The 16,033-nt window shown below is 39.5% G+C and overlaps 1 protein-coding gene across 1 annotated transcript; it reads left to right on the forward strand.

Moving 5' to 3' along the window:
• The first annotated feature begins 969 nt into the window (after positions 1 to 969).
• On the forward strand, positions 970 to 13,027 carry LOC104967830 (serine/threonine-protein kinase 38-like). Its single transcript, XM_010797361.1, has 14 exons — positions 970 to 1,294; positions 5,019 to 5,158; positions 5,378 to 5,429; positions 5,527 to 5,649; positions 5,815 to 5,898; positions 6,002 to 6,125; positions 6,624 to 6,778; positions 6,921 to 7,023; positions 7,166 to 7,227; positions 7,714 to 7,831; positions 8,095 to 8,218; positions 8,335 to 8,430; positions 9,084 to 9,175; positions 9,422 to 13,027. The coding sequence occupies exons 2-14, from the start codon at positions 5,031 to 5,033 to the stop codon at positions 9,544 to 9,546; spliced, it is 1,386 nt and encodes a 461-aa protein (XP_010795663.1). The 5' UTR covers positions 970 to 1,294; positions 5,019 to 5,030; the 3' UTR covers positions 9,547 to 13,027.
• The last annotated feature ends 3,006 nt before the right edge of the window (positions 13,028 to 16,033 follow it).

Raw genomic sequence — 16,033 nt, forward strand, 5'->3', positions numbered from 1 at the left:
GTCTGCTGGACACCACACCATGACGTGTTAACAGGGTGCACCCTGCACCTCTGTGCATGATGTCCTCGTGGCTCATAGAAAGCACTCAACCCATCCAGAAAAATGAGATTTATGGCACAGAAAAACAGCCCGAGGTATCTTTTGCTCAACACAAGTTTGTTGGTGGTGTTACAATCGTGTTATCTTCTGTTTTCTGTTCTATTTAATATTTCGTTAGGCGAATTGTAGGCATTTCTAAGCATCCTTGCTGGTTGATAGGAGGAAACAAGTCCGTTTCCTGTGGAATTTCTAGATTGCACAGAATGAAGACTAAATCTGCAGTATCGAGTTTAAACAGTGAACATATTTTAAGTTTTGTTTTTCCTCTTAGAATATTCACAGAATATAGCTGTGGTGTGTTTATCAGTGGCACACGATTATGTTTTAAGTTATCCTCTCATCTTCTCCTGTATTGTCAGAAGGCACATATAGTTATATTATAAAATATGTGGTTTAGATTATAGCTATTCATGTTTGTATTAGTGATTTATTGATTTTTCTTATATCTATTATCAAAAAACTGCACATTTCTAGGTTTGATCACAATGTGACCTTAGTTGCCCTCTTGTAGTTCCTATTTTGTGTGAAAGAACTGATTTGTATTTGACAGTAATGTTTGTGTAATATGATACTAACACAGTATTATTTCTAATATCATGTTTTATTATAGGTTTGCGCTAAGCATAATGAATAAAATTAACTACTGAGGCTACAGTCCAGTCTTTCATAGCTGCATGCAAATGTTTGCTAGCCAAATGAACGCATCCCTTACAGGGCGGTTTAAATCTTCTCATTGGCTGAAGCACATGTCACTTTCAAGTATATTGCACAATGATTGGCCACTGTTAACCACGTTTCTCTTTCCTCATTCGTGATAGGTTCTTTCAAACGTCAATCAAATGCTTGCGTACGCCGTTGCGTGCCCAGCACGTCTGATGGATGAGACCAACGGTCCCAGGAAGCAGCTCTGCTTATTCCTTATTTTATAGCGATAAACACAGGGAATGTACGGAATGTTGAGGTCAGCGGGAACAAATAATGGAATAAAATAAAGTAAAGAATTGTGTCAGGTTAGCTTGCCGTCAACGTCAGGATTTCTGTTATGATTTGGCGTTGATTTCGGTGTTGTTTACTGGGCTGAGAGTTCATCTGAGGGGATAACGAGCCTAATATTGGGCAGAAAATACACATTATATTTCTCTTATATCGAGGGGTGGCGGCCAGCCGATAGTTAACTCTGGAGCCGGAAACGGAGGTAAGTCAATACATTTACCGCAGAATGCTCCCTATATATATGTATGCTGTATATAATATAGCGGACAAATAGCTAGCTAACACAACACACAGCAACAAAATGTCGTATTTCTGTATATAACATGAATAGTATCTAGTAGTATGTCGAGTGTGTTGGGAGCAGTTAACCAACGTTACATGTAGTAAAAGCCCTAGTTAAAATCAGTGGTGTAATGTAACTAAGTCTACATTTACTCAAGTACTACTACCTAAGTAAAACCTATAGGTACTTGTACTTCACTTGAGTATCTTCAAATTATGCTACTTTACTTAACACATTATATTATAGGTTAAGCTAAACAATAGTGTATAAAGTCATTCAAATAAACCGAGTGCAGCATTGAAGTGATGAAGACATAAATGCAACAATAAGTCTTATACAAATAATTTAAACATATCTGGTGCTTGAAATGGCTTTTTTTCACAACTAGTACTTTTACTTTTGGTAGTTTTTTAATGCTAATACTTTTTTACTTTTACTGAACTACAATTTAGAACGGACTTTTACTTGTAACTAAGTATTTCTTCCATTGTAGTATTCCTACTTAAGCAAATAATCTCTGGTTAAAATACGTTTTACAGTGGCTTACTACAAAATGTAATGTTTAGCACATAATATGTTTCATAATGTGCTAATATAGTGCATAATACATATTAGCATAGTCCCTCAAGAATTGTTAGTTCAATACCCCTTTGAATTTTTTTATGTAGTTAATGACTACTGAAACTACAATACATGTTGTTTTACTATTTACTATTGCTTTTTTCTGTAATTGAACCTCTTTAAACACCAAATTCTCTCTGAATATATGTTAAATTATTTTTTTAGTAGGGTATTTGTGTAGTTTATGTATAACCTGTGAGTTGTGAGCACTTTTTTAAACAATCACATTTTTAGCTGGTATGTCATTTGTATCAATTATACTTTGTTATAATTTACCATCACAGGTACATTAACAATTCATCTTTTTTTCTTCTTTTTTTTACAAAAGAGTTTAAAGTAGCTTTAGTTAAACAAACTAGGTTTGTCTCTTTGGTAGCTTAGCTGTAGTTTGACTTCCTCCAGTGTAAAGTCATTGGTAGCTTATAAAGCTTTTAAGGGGCTTAAAATGTTTCAATATTTCAATAATCGTCCTAACAAGAAGACCCTACTGCATGTGTAGCTTGTTTATGGCTGCCTTAATGATGATGATACTGTTCTTTTGGCCATTTATTTCCAAATTCGCAGCAATTAATTTATTTTTGTGTGTGTGAGCCCCATTCCTCTCCCTGGCATCATGACTGAGCCCTTTCATTCAGAGTGGGATAGGTTTCCTGTCCACCCACTTACAGTGCTTTAAGGGTGGAGTGTGTTTCCATACACACACCATTTTTACACGTATTCAGTTAGATGAAGAAACACTATGTACACTATAAGCTTGTTGTAAACTCTATTTGTAGATCACAGTTTTGGCAGGTTGTCCACTCATTAGGCTGCATGCTTATTTTCCATGTATGGTGTAGTGTTGTTTGTTTAGCTAGGCCAGGGGAGGATCTGTTTCACCTCGAGCCAAACTGAATTCCTCAGTCTTAAGGCATTTTCCACTTAGACGGGGAAAAAAGCAAAAGGCATCCATGACCTCATATGTACACATTGATTTCCATTGTGCAATATCCCTGAAGCAAATTGATAGACATTAGAATGAGGGATTTTATAATACTTAAATTGAAGGCATTGATGAAATACAAGATGTTTTTTCCAATACAAGTGGTTATTCCGATTGAATAGCCTTTAACCGTCATTCGATCTCTACAGACCACAGAAAAACTATTTAAAAGCTCTGAACAATTGAAAAAAAAGAAATCAACACATGTTCAAACACAAGTTAATGTGCGTACTAAGTGACTGAATGTGAAGTACCATGTCAACTCCATGAATGGAGAGAGGTTACCTATCTGGTGAATCCTTTGAGACGTATAGATGTGGGCTGTGTAAAGTTGTGGCGTGGTGTAATATTAGAGGAAGTGATATAGGGTTTTCAACAACCATACATGTCAGAAACTGCTGTTTTCAGCCTCTCCAATATTGAGATTAGCTGCTTTCCTTTTAAAGACAATGTCGGATGCATTTATAGACATACAAATAATCAGCACATAAATCAATGAATTGTAGTTGCGGCACAATATGTAAAGCTACATAGTTGATGTGCATCTTCTCAGAAAAGTTACATCACATGGGGTTTACATGGTCCATCTGAGACCACAACAACTGAATTAATACTACTTAAACATTGTCTTTTTGTGGTTGGTCCTCACTGGGGTCCCCATTTACACTGAGCTTCCTGGTGTTGCGCTAGGGCTGCTTGATTATGGCAAAAATCATAATCTCGATTATTTGGGTCAATAATTGTAATTGCGATTATTCATTGACTTTGAAAACATCAATTTAATGGAGAACAAAATGTGAACAGTATGTTTTTAACAGTTGATTACCCTGAACTTTAAGTGTAATTTAACTGAAAAACCAAACAAAAAAAAAAGTATTAAAAAAAAAAAAAAATCATAATAAAAAAATAATCGTTTTATTTCGATTACGTTGTTTTCGTAATCGTTGCAAGCCATAATCGTAAACGCGATTTAAAATACGATTAATTGAGCAGCCCTATGTTGCGCTCAGGTAAATCTGTACAGGTCTTTGTATCTCAGATCCCTTTTTTCTCGTGTCCTTGTTTTTTCTCTTAAACCTTCCTAGTCGCAGCAATGATTCATAGATTTTTCTCATAATTCCGGAAGCGTCTTGTTGTTGGAGGGTTGTTGGGCCTGTGACTAGAAGAGAAATGGCTCCTATCTCTGAGCTGCTGGGCTGTTTAATCTCTGTGAGAGCTAATCAGGCCCATTCATACCGACTGATGGCGTACTGGTGACACACACTCCCTCTTCCTGTCCCAAAACTCTTTTCCCTTTTGTTGCAGTCCTCCACCTCGTGTGTGTTTTTTAAGTCATTTCCAATGCATTCACCAAGTCAAGCATTGACAAGTGCTGTTCTGCTGTGACGCAATTACGCAAATGATTGGTGGGCCTCCTCAGGTGACTTTGGTTTGTAAAGATCTGTGGCGATGTCACTGATTAGTCCCTGGAATTAAAGCCTGCAGACCACGAGGCATCGAGCACATGTTCTGATCTGGGGTCAGAATATAATTTCAGTACCAGGGACCATAGCTCCATACCTCTTTGAAATTCAAAAATGGAGCACACTTGTTTGTCTTGTACACGGAAGGGAAAAGTAAAGCACTAGATGATTTTTCATTGAGTCTTGGAGACTTCATTAACATTATATTTCAAAAAAGGCACTCAATCAATTTGTCATACATGCAACATCTGTTTTAACACTTTTCAAAACCTAAAAAAACTGGTTATAGACGGTCTAGTGAAAGATACTTTTTAAATGCAATAAAGTAAGAAAAGTAGTCAGCATTTTGGAGCATAATAGATAATAAAAGTCACAATTTCCACTTTGATTTCACCATTGTTTTTAGTGTGATGGTTGTCCGTTCTGGACTACTCTGACAGTAACGATAGGACACATGCTTAAACACCTCCGGGCTAATTGTCTCTCTCGTAGGTTAAACATATTTTGTCAAAGACTGAATTGATGGTACAATGACCCAGACACTGGACTGATGTTGTTTCCTTCTAATGTTTCACAGGAGGGTGTGGCCATGACAGGAGAGACTGCAGCTACCCTTCCCATGAGCAACCACACCCGGGAGAGGGTGACTGTGGCCAAGCTGACCCTGGAGAACTTCTACAGCACCCTGCTCTCCCAGCACGAGGAGCGGGAGATGAGGTGAAGCTGCTGCCACACAGAGCTCCACACACTATTCCTCTTGGCGTTAATAGTTAGCTCTAACCTGCCTTGTATGACCTTTAGCATAGTTCCTGAGCCCCTCACCTCAGTTCCTCTCTGCGTGTGTAAATATAGCTGTCGGTTTGAAGCATTGAATGTCACTCCATCTGCTGAAAAGGAAACAGCAGCCCTGTTTGTAAAACATGGTTTCCTTTATAGGCAGAAGAAGCTGGAGAAGGCCATGGACGATGAGGGTTTGCCCGATGAGGAGGTACAGTACGATTTGTTTTCTCGTCTACAGACCTCAACATGTCACAGAATTCTTTTAAAATGTATTCTCTCACAATCTTTGTGTCTTTTTCGTGCAGAAAGTAATGCGGCGCTCACAGCACGCCCGTAAGGAGACTGAGTTCTTGCGACTGAAGAGGACGAGACTCGGCTTGGATGACTTTGAGTCTCTCAAAGTTATCGGGCGGGGAGCTTTTGGAGAGGTATATAAAAACAAAAAGAGCCTAGGTCCTTGTGAGTTTTAATTGTGTATGTGTCCACTTTGGCACAACTTTATACATTTTCTATTTTAACTTTCCTCTTCCTTACTTAGAAAATAATCCAATATTTATTCACCTCTCTGATGAATTTACTGCCATCTCCTTCAGGTCCGTTTGGTGCAGAAAAAAGACACAGGGCACATTTACGCCATGAAGATTTTGAGAAAAGCCGACATGCTGGAAAAGGAACAGGTGAAGTGTTTGTCAGCACCGCAGCTCTTGATAATCCTTAAACACACTTTATATGTCTTTTTATATTTAGTTTTCGGTGTGTTGCGTTGCTGTCTCTCTGCAGGTCGCTCATATCCGGGCAGAGCGGGATATTCTGGTGGAGGCTGACGGAGCGTGGGTGGTAAAGATGTTCTACAGCTTCCAGGACAAGAGGAACCTCTACCTCATCATGGAGTTCCTTCCTGGAGGTTTGCACTCAGAGTTACTACAGGGAACTTATATTATATATAATGCCTCTTATGACCTACATATCAAAAGAGACCTCCAGCATGAACATTCATTTATTTTTTAGTTATGCTAGTTGCCATTTGGTCTGATAAAATTAAATCTTCCAGGATCACAAGAACAGTGAGACCAAAGGGACTGAGAAGGTACTGCTTTAAAAGAAATCAACAAATGAAAGTTTCTCATCGTAAATAAAACATTGGTTTGTTTTTCCCTCGCTATTATGTTCTTCTTAGCACGCTCACTCTTCTATGTTGTGTTTTTCTCGTATTTATTTCAACTTTATTTGACAGTTACATTGTAGGGGCAGACTGGAAAACGGGTAGATGGGTTTATGACATTTATTAAACTGGATACATTACAGTATACAGCTACTCTGTGACATAACTCTGTGTTAGACATGAGCCAGACAGACATGTTGTGTATTATAATGTAGTTGTGACCTCTGACCTTGCTGCCAGGCGACATGATGACCCTGCTGATGAAGAAGGACACTCTGTCTGAAGAGGCCACACAGTTCTACATCGCAGAGACGGTTCTGGCCATCGACTCCATCCACCAGCTGGGCTTCATCCACAGAGACATCAAACCAGACAACCTGCTGCTGGACTCCAGGGTGAGGCTGGCTGGCACACACACACACACACACACACACACACACACACACACACACACACACACACACACACACACACACACACACACACACACACACACACACACACACACACACTTCTCAAAGGTGTATTTTCTCACAGGGACATGTGAAGCTGTCAGATTTTGGCCTGTGTACGGGACTGAAGAAGGCTCATCGCACTGAATTCTACAGGAACCTGACGCACAACCCGCCCAGCGATTTCTGTGAGACACAAATTAGATTTTCACAATAAAAGCCAAACGATATAGAAACCAGATCCAAAGTGGACCCAAGAAAGAGACTGCTTTAGTCCACAACATGTAACTGAATACATAATCGCTTTTCATCTCTTCACCTTTTTCGCAGCCTTTCAAAATATGAACTCCAAGAGGAAAGCAGAAACCTGGAAGAAGAACCGGAGGCAGCTGGTAAGACTTTGGCATTTTACTGAATGAAACAAGCGTGTGCTCATGGCCTATTTGACCTTTCTTCGTAAATACAGAAGTGTCTGAATTGAGACACAGCATAAGGAAGAAGGAATTGTGCACTTACCTGATGCAACATGCAGAAAGAGAAAACAAATCACAGATGTTGCTTCATGGTTTCTGCAGAAATGTGCAAAGTAGCCTCAAAATGATGGAGAATAATCTTTAAAAGTCTTAGAAATGTTAAGCAATGAGAAGGAGTTGATGATCTGACCTTGCATTTGAAAATAATTGGTCAAATATATTTAAAAATGACAATTAACCAAATGTGTCTAGCTCTGAATAGCAGCAACATCATGTGTTAAACCAGTTTTAAATCTAGCTTGCCTTGGCTGTATGGAACATCTTTGACTGTCCAGTATTACCATCTTGTTTTTGGTCATTTTGAAAACAAATGCCAACCCTTCTTTGTTTCTGTGTGACTTTCAGGCTTATTCTACCGTGGGAACACCAGACTACATTGCCCCGGAGGTATTCCTGCAGACGGGATACAACAAGCTGTGTGACTGGTGGTCTCTGGGGGTCATCATGTACGAAATGCTCATCGGTAAGCATGCTTTTTCCTGTGTGGTGAAATCAAATTAATTTGGAAAAAAGAAAATCACAGATGTTTTGCAAAATTGTGTAGATGAGTGTACAGATATTTAGCACACTGTACAGGCCACACTTGCAAAGTATTTTTACAAATATGTTACCAGTTGCTCTGTAGATTGACACATGGATAAACGTGCTGCTGTTAGGTGTCTTCTGCAGCTGGTATTACCCAACAGCAGCATTTTATATTTAAATTGTTCTAATTGTTGTGTTCAGGTTACCCCCCCTTCTGCTCTGAGACGCCGCAGGAGACGTACAGGAAGGTGATGAACTGGAAGGAAACACTCATCTTCCCGCCTGAAGTCCCCATCTCAGAGAGGGCCAAAGACTTGATATTAAAGTAAGTAAAGATACATTTGTATTCACTCACATGAAGAACACATCAGACAGCGGTCTGGACAGAGCAAAATGACGCAGATGCTGTGACATCATCAGTGTGCTCCTTGTGTGTTACAGGTATTGCACTGATCCTGAAAACAGGGTTGGAGCTGTGAGTGTGGAGGAGATCAAAAGTCATCAGTTCTTTGAGTCGGTGGACTGGGAGCACATCAGGTACATAAACACTTTGAACAGATGAGAAGTATAGCAAACCTTTCTGTGCAGTTTTCCTTTTCCTGCAGTCTTTCCTCATGGATTTTCCCACCAAACCTGAGGCATATGGTTGACACATTCATAATTGTACAATGGTTCTGGGGGCAAAAACTAAAACTATAAATACAACTTTATTTGTAGGCTTTACCACTTTTCGAAAAGCTTTACACATTAGGATAAGAGTTAGACAATACAGACTCCGACAATCAACAGGAATATAGGAACATGCTGGAACATTTCCCAGAACTCCAGAGGACAAAGGAAGTAGAACAAATATGAAATAACCCAGGGAAAAACTGAATTTTAAGAAAACATTACCAGCCGTTTCAAAAACACAAGAGCTTCAACGCTCAAACGTCTCACGCACAGACTGAAGCGGTTGTTGATCACTCGTGGCCCCTTTTGGCCAGTTAAGAGCCATGAAGTCAGCAGAGAATCCCGTGTATAGCACAGATGAAACCAGCAATATTATATAGTCTATGTCAGGAAAAAGGCTCTTCTTGCATGATAGCTAATACTGCTAATGCACAAAGCAGTTTCAGGAAAATTCAGAGTGTTCGAATGTGTAGGATTTAAAACTTGATGTGTTCTTCCTCTTCCTGTTGCCTCCTCAGGGAGCGGCCAGCAGCCATCTCCATTGAAATCAAGAGCATCGACGACACTTCGAACTTTGACGACTTCCCCGAATCGGACATCCTTCAGCCGGGTTAGTCTTATAAAATATTCTGCTTGCATTGAGATATATTATTGCGAAACATAAGCCTTGAGTCACATTCAGACAGAGGAAGGCCATAGATGAGTAATGCCAGATGATTGAAACAATGATTTTTCTTCTTATTATTATAATAGCTTTAACATGCCTTTTCATTGACATTATATAATCTGTGTTGGCCATGATACCTGCATTTTGACGCCATAATAACGCCTGCTTTTGTCATGTGTCGATTGACAGCTAATGCAACGGAGCCGGACTTTAAGTCGAAGGATTGGGTGTTCCTGAACTACACATACAAGCGCTTTGAGGGTCTGACTCAGCGAGGCACCATCCCCACATACATGAAGGCAGGGAAGGCCTGACAGAGCTGTGGAGCAGGAACAGACGTTTACGGACACAGGGTCGGGCCCCCGGAGCCCCGCTGCTGCTGAAGGCTCTCAGCCTCTCAGAATACATTTAACCCTCGTCACAACTTATTTAGGTCTGCTTCAAGAACGACAAGAGCTCGGAAACGAAGGAGCGTTACCGCATTACCTCGGTTGTTTATATATCGTATACACGTGCCGTCTTTAGCCATAGCTCTCAGGCCAGCTTCATAACTAGGACTTTAAAATCAGCTTACCTGCACGTACCTGCAGCATATTGCTTCTGGAGAGGCGACTTACTGCCAAAAGGGAATATTGGGAATGAGGATTGAGTACAAATCATTTGCACAGTTTCTACACTGGTGTCTAAATTAGCTCTGATGCAAACTTAATGTCTCATACTGAAATCAGGCCCCCTTCACTTCCTGTCTGTGGATTTTAAACGAAAGTTGTAGGACGATTTCTAGATATTTGGCTCACTCTGCTTCATATTTCAGAGTTACTCAAACTAAAACAGATATCATCTATTTTTTAAAAGTGTAAAAAAAAGATATACTGACTGTCGGAAGCATCATGTTTTGGGAGAAAAGCTTCGGAAACCACAGCATCATGTGAGACAACTTCTGCTGATCCTGATGGTGCTAGTTAGCTAAATGCTATCCCACATTGAAGGGATAGAAAATATAAACGAATGAAGGAGTTCAATTAAAGTTAAAACCCTGCTGGATCCATCACGCTGATTGAATCATATACATGCCAATCTAAGTGCAGAGTGTGTCAGCTGTGTTGTTTTTCAGATCAGGTCTAACGCTAATGATTATTTCCCCAGATTTAATTCTAATAACTTACCTCTCAGATGGCAAAACGTGCAAAGTGCCTTTTTTAAAAAGCTGATAAATATTTAACCAGATGTCTTGCAATGTTATCATAGATGAATCAGAAGGTATGAACTAGTATTATAAACTATAATTAAGCTATTAAAAGGGGAGGAAAAATAGAAAAAGGGCCTGCATAGAAAGACTTGTATTGGTTATATGAGTAAGCAAGGGGCTCATAAAAACAGTGCACCTCTGAGAAACTAAATTAGAATATTGGTGGGTATCTTAGACAAGTATACTTTGTTAATTTTGAATAAAGTATCCAATTACTGTATTTAATGTTACCTTTTCCCCCCACGCCCTAAAAGCTTAATGTCAGGCATGTCTTACTCACACACAGCGCTAAAAATAGTTACCAAATAACTATTCACATGTAGCTGTGGCTTACTGCACTTAACTTACACTACCTAACACCTTTCCAAGAGTGCTACACTTGGGGATGGAATAAATTGCCATTACTATTTCTACACTGTAGAAAGATGAGTGAGCAGAGTGTCAATACAAGCTATTAATGTACATACAGGGACAGGAAATATAGACTGTAGACACCACAGGGCTCCCGTACTGAACCGATCGTGGTGCTATTTCTGAGGAATTGATAGAGAAAGTAAGTGGTTTTTCAGTCTGATAGATTAGAGAAGTGTGTGATTGAGTGTTGATATTATTTGTTATGTTTAACTCATTTATCCAGGTAGTCCGGTTGCAAATAGCCAATAACCCATAATGGAGATTTAGAGCTGCATTGTCGCTAGTAGAAACAACATAAGCAGTGTGCAAATTAGGAATGGCCAATGTGTTAATATCTTAATTTATAATTTATGTTTGTTGAAAATGAGATTCAGTGTATTTAAATTGGATGATTTCTATATCACCCAAAAATGGGGGAACTTTACATTTGTAAAAATGGTTTACAATTGTTGCAGCGTGGAGACGTTTAAAAAAAGGTTCCTACACTTCCCATAATGCAACTTGATAGCAGCTTTTATTATACAGAAGCAATTGAACTGTTTTGATGGAAAATCCGTCGAGTGCCCCTTTACTTACTAACAAAAAATGTCAAGAAACACAAACTTAAACAATCTGCCATAATACAAATCCAAAAGTATCATTGTAACCCAAATACCATGCTGCAGTGATGATGTCATTCTGTAGTCCAACCCTAAAGTTAGCACCGCCCTGATTCCCGTGACAAAAGCTAATTGGATGTTTCCATTAGATTCTGTACCATTGCATAAAATAATCTCTAAAGTGCATGATACTTACACATAATCTTTACATAAACACTGCTTTTATATTTTTGGAGTAATAAGATAACATTAGGCTATGAAGGAACTACAGCATCGTCACTTGACTAAGTCACCACCTAAGCTAAAGGTGGCTAATGTTCAGCGTGATGATGTTTAGTAGTCTTATTAGGATACTTGGAAGCTTACAAAAAAACAGTGGGGGGTATCGTTATGTATTTATGTTGAGGTTAGAACGTTTAGTCTCTTAAGTTTGTGTTAAGAAAGTGAAGTTTAATAAATTCTGGGTTTCAGGACTCGTTTCTGCAGCATCTATTCAAAAATCAATGCTAATACTAGGACAGATGTATGATGGGGGATTTTGTTGATGGCTGCTGCTGATTGGCAGGTATGTCAATAGAGTGGCGAAGTCACGCCCATATACTTCCGCCCCAATGGAGAGAGAAAACGTATCTTTCGATCCTGTTTGAATTGTGCCATGAATTACACATATGATGTTTGTCAATCTTAAAAAAGAATTTCCATGTCAAAAAAGGCGCAATTTGTCTTAAAACTGTTGAAATATAAGACTATGAAAAATACGCAACTAGAAAGACTACAAATCCCAGAGTCGCGTACATTAACGTTACACATTACACTCGTGACTCACCGAAACCTTGTAAAGCCGGTCCCGCATGCTGGCTCTTACGGAACCGACTAACTCCCCTTGTGTCTATGTACAGCTCTCAACATGGCCAGACTTGTAGTGATGTTCCCCTCTTTTAATACTTTTCACTTAATTCTGAAAGATGCTAACGTGAAGGCCATCTTGGTGTTGGTGACGTATGCAAGACCAGAGTTGTAGTTCATTGAGCGCTTCACACAAAAAAATGTGTTACTTCACAGTTTTAGGACACATTTTTTTTTTTTTTGACTTCCAAAATTATCTTTTAAATTGACAAGCATCATATTATCGTTGCACAATTCAAACGGGATCAAAAGATAATCTTTCTCTCTCCATGATTTTTCCGAAATAAGGTCCCATGGAGGTCCCCCGGAAGGGGAGGGACTTCGCCTCTCTATTGGTTGTATCCGGTTGTATCCTTATATATACAGTCTATGGTTGTATCATTGGAAAGCGCTGATACAAAATGCTGTATTGAAAACCAAACAGTTACATGAGAAACTGTGACTGTTTGGGACATTTTCATGAAGGACATGAAGTCGTGCTATTTGTTGTGAGGTGATGTGTAACTTAGTTCAATGTCAAACTCATGTCCTGTGTTGCAATAGAGAAATTATTACTTTTTTTTCCAAAAGTAGATCAAAAGAAGACTCCATTTGGCATTTATGCAATTCTATAAACATTCAAAATGACTTGAAATCCATTATTGTGTCACTTTTCTTCAATGGGATCTAAATTATAATGAATTGAGTGCAAGAACATTTCACTTTTATCACACGTTAAGCAATTAAATATTATAATAATATATCCCCTGCCAGTCTAACCCCTTCTTAGGCCAGAACCATGTTGTGAGAGGTATTTTGTGTAATGCTGTGTACATACTGTTGTAGACACTTGAAGGAAACTATCTGTGGAATTAAGGAAATGTTCATTAATATATTAAATATTTCAGTCGTCTTGGTTTCTTAGTTTTTGGGGGGAAGGGGAGAAGGTCTTGCATCTTTGTTTTCTCTATATCTCTACACTGTTGATTAAATAAAAAGGCAAATATGGAAAGAATAATTGGAATAGATGAGTAAGAGATAAATGGGGCTAGCACTGAGAACACTAGAGAGAGCTCTCCTGCAGATCAGGACTCACAGCTCTCCAAGATTTATTTGCAAAAAATTACATTAAATTAACCGACATTTATTTAAATCTTGGAGGGGGTTCGCGGTGTTTCCGGCTCGGTAAGGTGCACGGTGACCGGGGACCATGGATGTATAATAAGCCGGGGACACGTTACTTTATATCATACGGGTCTTTAAAAACGGGTCAAAGAGCAAACCGTGGGCACGTGTCCATCGCATTATATAATATATAGGTCAACACGTTTCTAGTTGTCACGTGTCGCCTAGGGCCAAAGATCGTCAACTTAAAGTGATGCGTCACTGAGTGGTTTTTTTCAGGGAAAGGAGGACACCATTAATAAATATAAACTGCATTGTGTACTTCTTTCTTTTATTCCCTTTTCACATATATTGTTACAGACTTACCAAAATATGATCCTGCACTTAGTTATTGTCCATTTTGTTTTTCTTCTTTAAAAAATGGTGTCTACCTGAAATGAGGGCAGAGTGAGACCTCCTGTCTGTCACTGCTGTTTTAGGGGGTATTTGCAATTTGTCTTGACATCAAACTGCCCGATGGACCATCGTTGTCACTGCACTGCTGTTTGCCCTTCCACTGACAATTATCATATGTGATACAAACTGGTAGAACAAAGTGTTCCCTGTAGCCAAAAGGCAAAAAACGTACATATTCACCTGTTTGTTAGCATGCATAAGTGGGGTAGGTAATTCACTTCAGAAATACTTTTTGTTATATTCCATGGAATGCTCTTAACATCCCGATAGCAATGAATATATTAAATGCTTTGACAATAAATACATACAAACATTTCATCTGTGGAAGCCGTGGCGCTGTAAAAAGCACGACCAATTATTTTCACCGGCCCGGCTAAAATAAGTGGATGGCCTACCCGCCTGTCAGCCTTCCATCTCGTGCACTATTGCCCTCATTGGCCATGTGCGCGTTCGTGTTGGAGGAGGGGCTCTGTAAGGAAGTCTGAAGGAAGGTGCAGATTTTTTTCCGCTGCGTACTTTCAAATTCTAGCTCACTCGAGCTGGTTTCTCCATTCTTGCCTACCTACCTTTCAGTCAAAAAAAAAAAGTATGTGAAGACCATTTAGTAGCAGAAGATTTTCTAATGTGGCACACAATATTCCATCCCACCCAACTCCATACCATCATATTCAGGTGGTCCAAGTTGCTGCTTCACGGTGAAATGAATATGGAGGCTCCCCTATGCAGTGAACCCAGGTGGACAAGTGAGAGCTGTTCCGTGTTTCCGTGAAGACCAGTATCGCTCACGTTTCTGCCCCCACCTCCCTTACAGACGAGGGGAGGAGAAAAATGAAGTGAATTATAAAAACGACTTCCACCTCTCCACTGTAACTACTACAGCCGGTGACTCCGCATGCGGCCGCAGCCTCCACCGGGCGCACTGGGCACACCGGCTCCAGTCTGCGGCATGTCGGCCGGCGGCTGCGACGGGACGGCGGACTGGCCAGCAGGTAGGAGCCCCGGGACAGAACCGACTACTGCTGCGTTAACTGTGACTGAGGGAGGCTTTTTGTAGCTCTTTGGCTACAAGAATAAACCAAAACAGACTACGACTACTAACTACTACTACTACTACTACTACTACTACTACTACTACTAACTAGGCTACTAGGCTGCTACTACTACTACTACTACTACTTCCAGAGTCTTCTGAACTCCAGTTCATGCGACTGCTCGCCTGTAAAGTTCGTTTAATGGCTGACAGAAAGCCGGTTGTTAATAGTATTAATGTAATATGTGTTGATAACTTATGTTGACATTAGTGGACCAGACGTAACTTATTATGGTTGAGTAGCCTGGCTGTGGCCAAAACACCGACTCGCCCCCAGTGAAGGGCCGTGTTTTGTGTCGATTCGTGAGGGCTCAGTGTGTAATCATGTCAAAGCTAACTTTGACCCATTTCTTTAATAAAGTCAAAACTCATTATACTACTGCCATTTGTCCCAAAACCTGCCACTGTTTTTATAGGAGCTTAGCTTGTCACGTGGTTTCACGAGGCTCCTCTCAGCTGCTGCTGCCCAAAGTGGGTCAGTAGATCACTACACTGCATCATGATCTGCATCAGAGAAAACAAATATAAACTAGCTAAACAAAAAGTTGCCTGTCTTGCAATATTATTTGAATGAAATTTATTAGGATAGGATACTTGTAAGATAGGATACTTGTATGTTAACTTCAAGTGTTACACATCACTTTAGGTATCCTTGTCAATACTATAATCAAAGTGTATTTCACAATTATGTAAAAACATAATTTTTTATAATATCATTTAAAAAATACACATGCTATATGTAAATGTAAGAATTGAAAAATGTGCAAACAAATGTTGTTTCTGAAAATCTCGCCCCCCATTTTCCGAGACAAATGTCACATTGTAAAGTAAACTTGTCCAGAGAGGGAAGAAAGCCAGTGTTACAGCATTATATAAACGTTAGGTAAGACTAGAGCCCAGATCCCAGTGTGTGTGTGTGTGTGTGTGTTTTAAAGATCTCTCACAGTCAGACAATCATTCCTGAGTATGATATCAGCCTTTTT

The sequence above is a fragment of the Notothenia coriiceps genome, unplaced genomic scaffold (genome assembly GCF_000735185.1).
Source record: "Notothenia coriiceps isolate Sejong01 unplaced genomic scaffold, NC01 NC01_scaffold00037843, whole genome shotgun sequence".
Taxonomy (NCBI): Eukaryota; Metazoa; Chordata; class Actinopteri; order Perciformes; family Nototheniidae; genus Notothenia; species Notothenia coriiceps.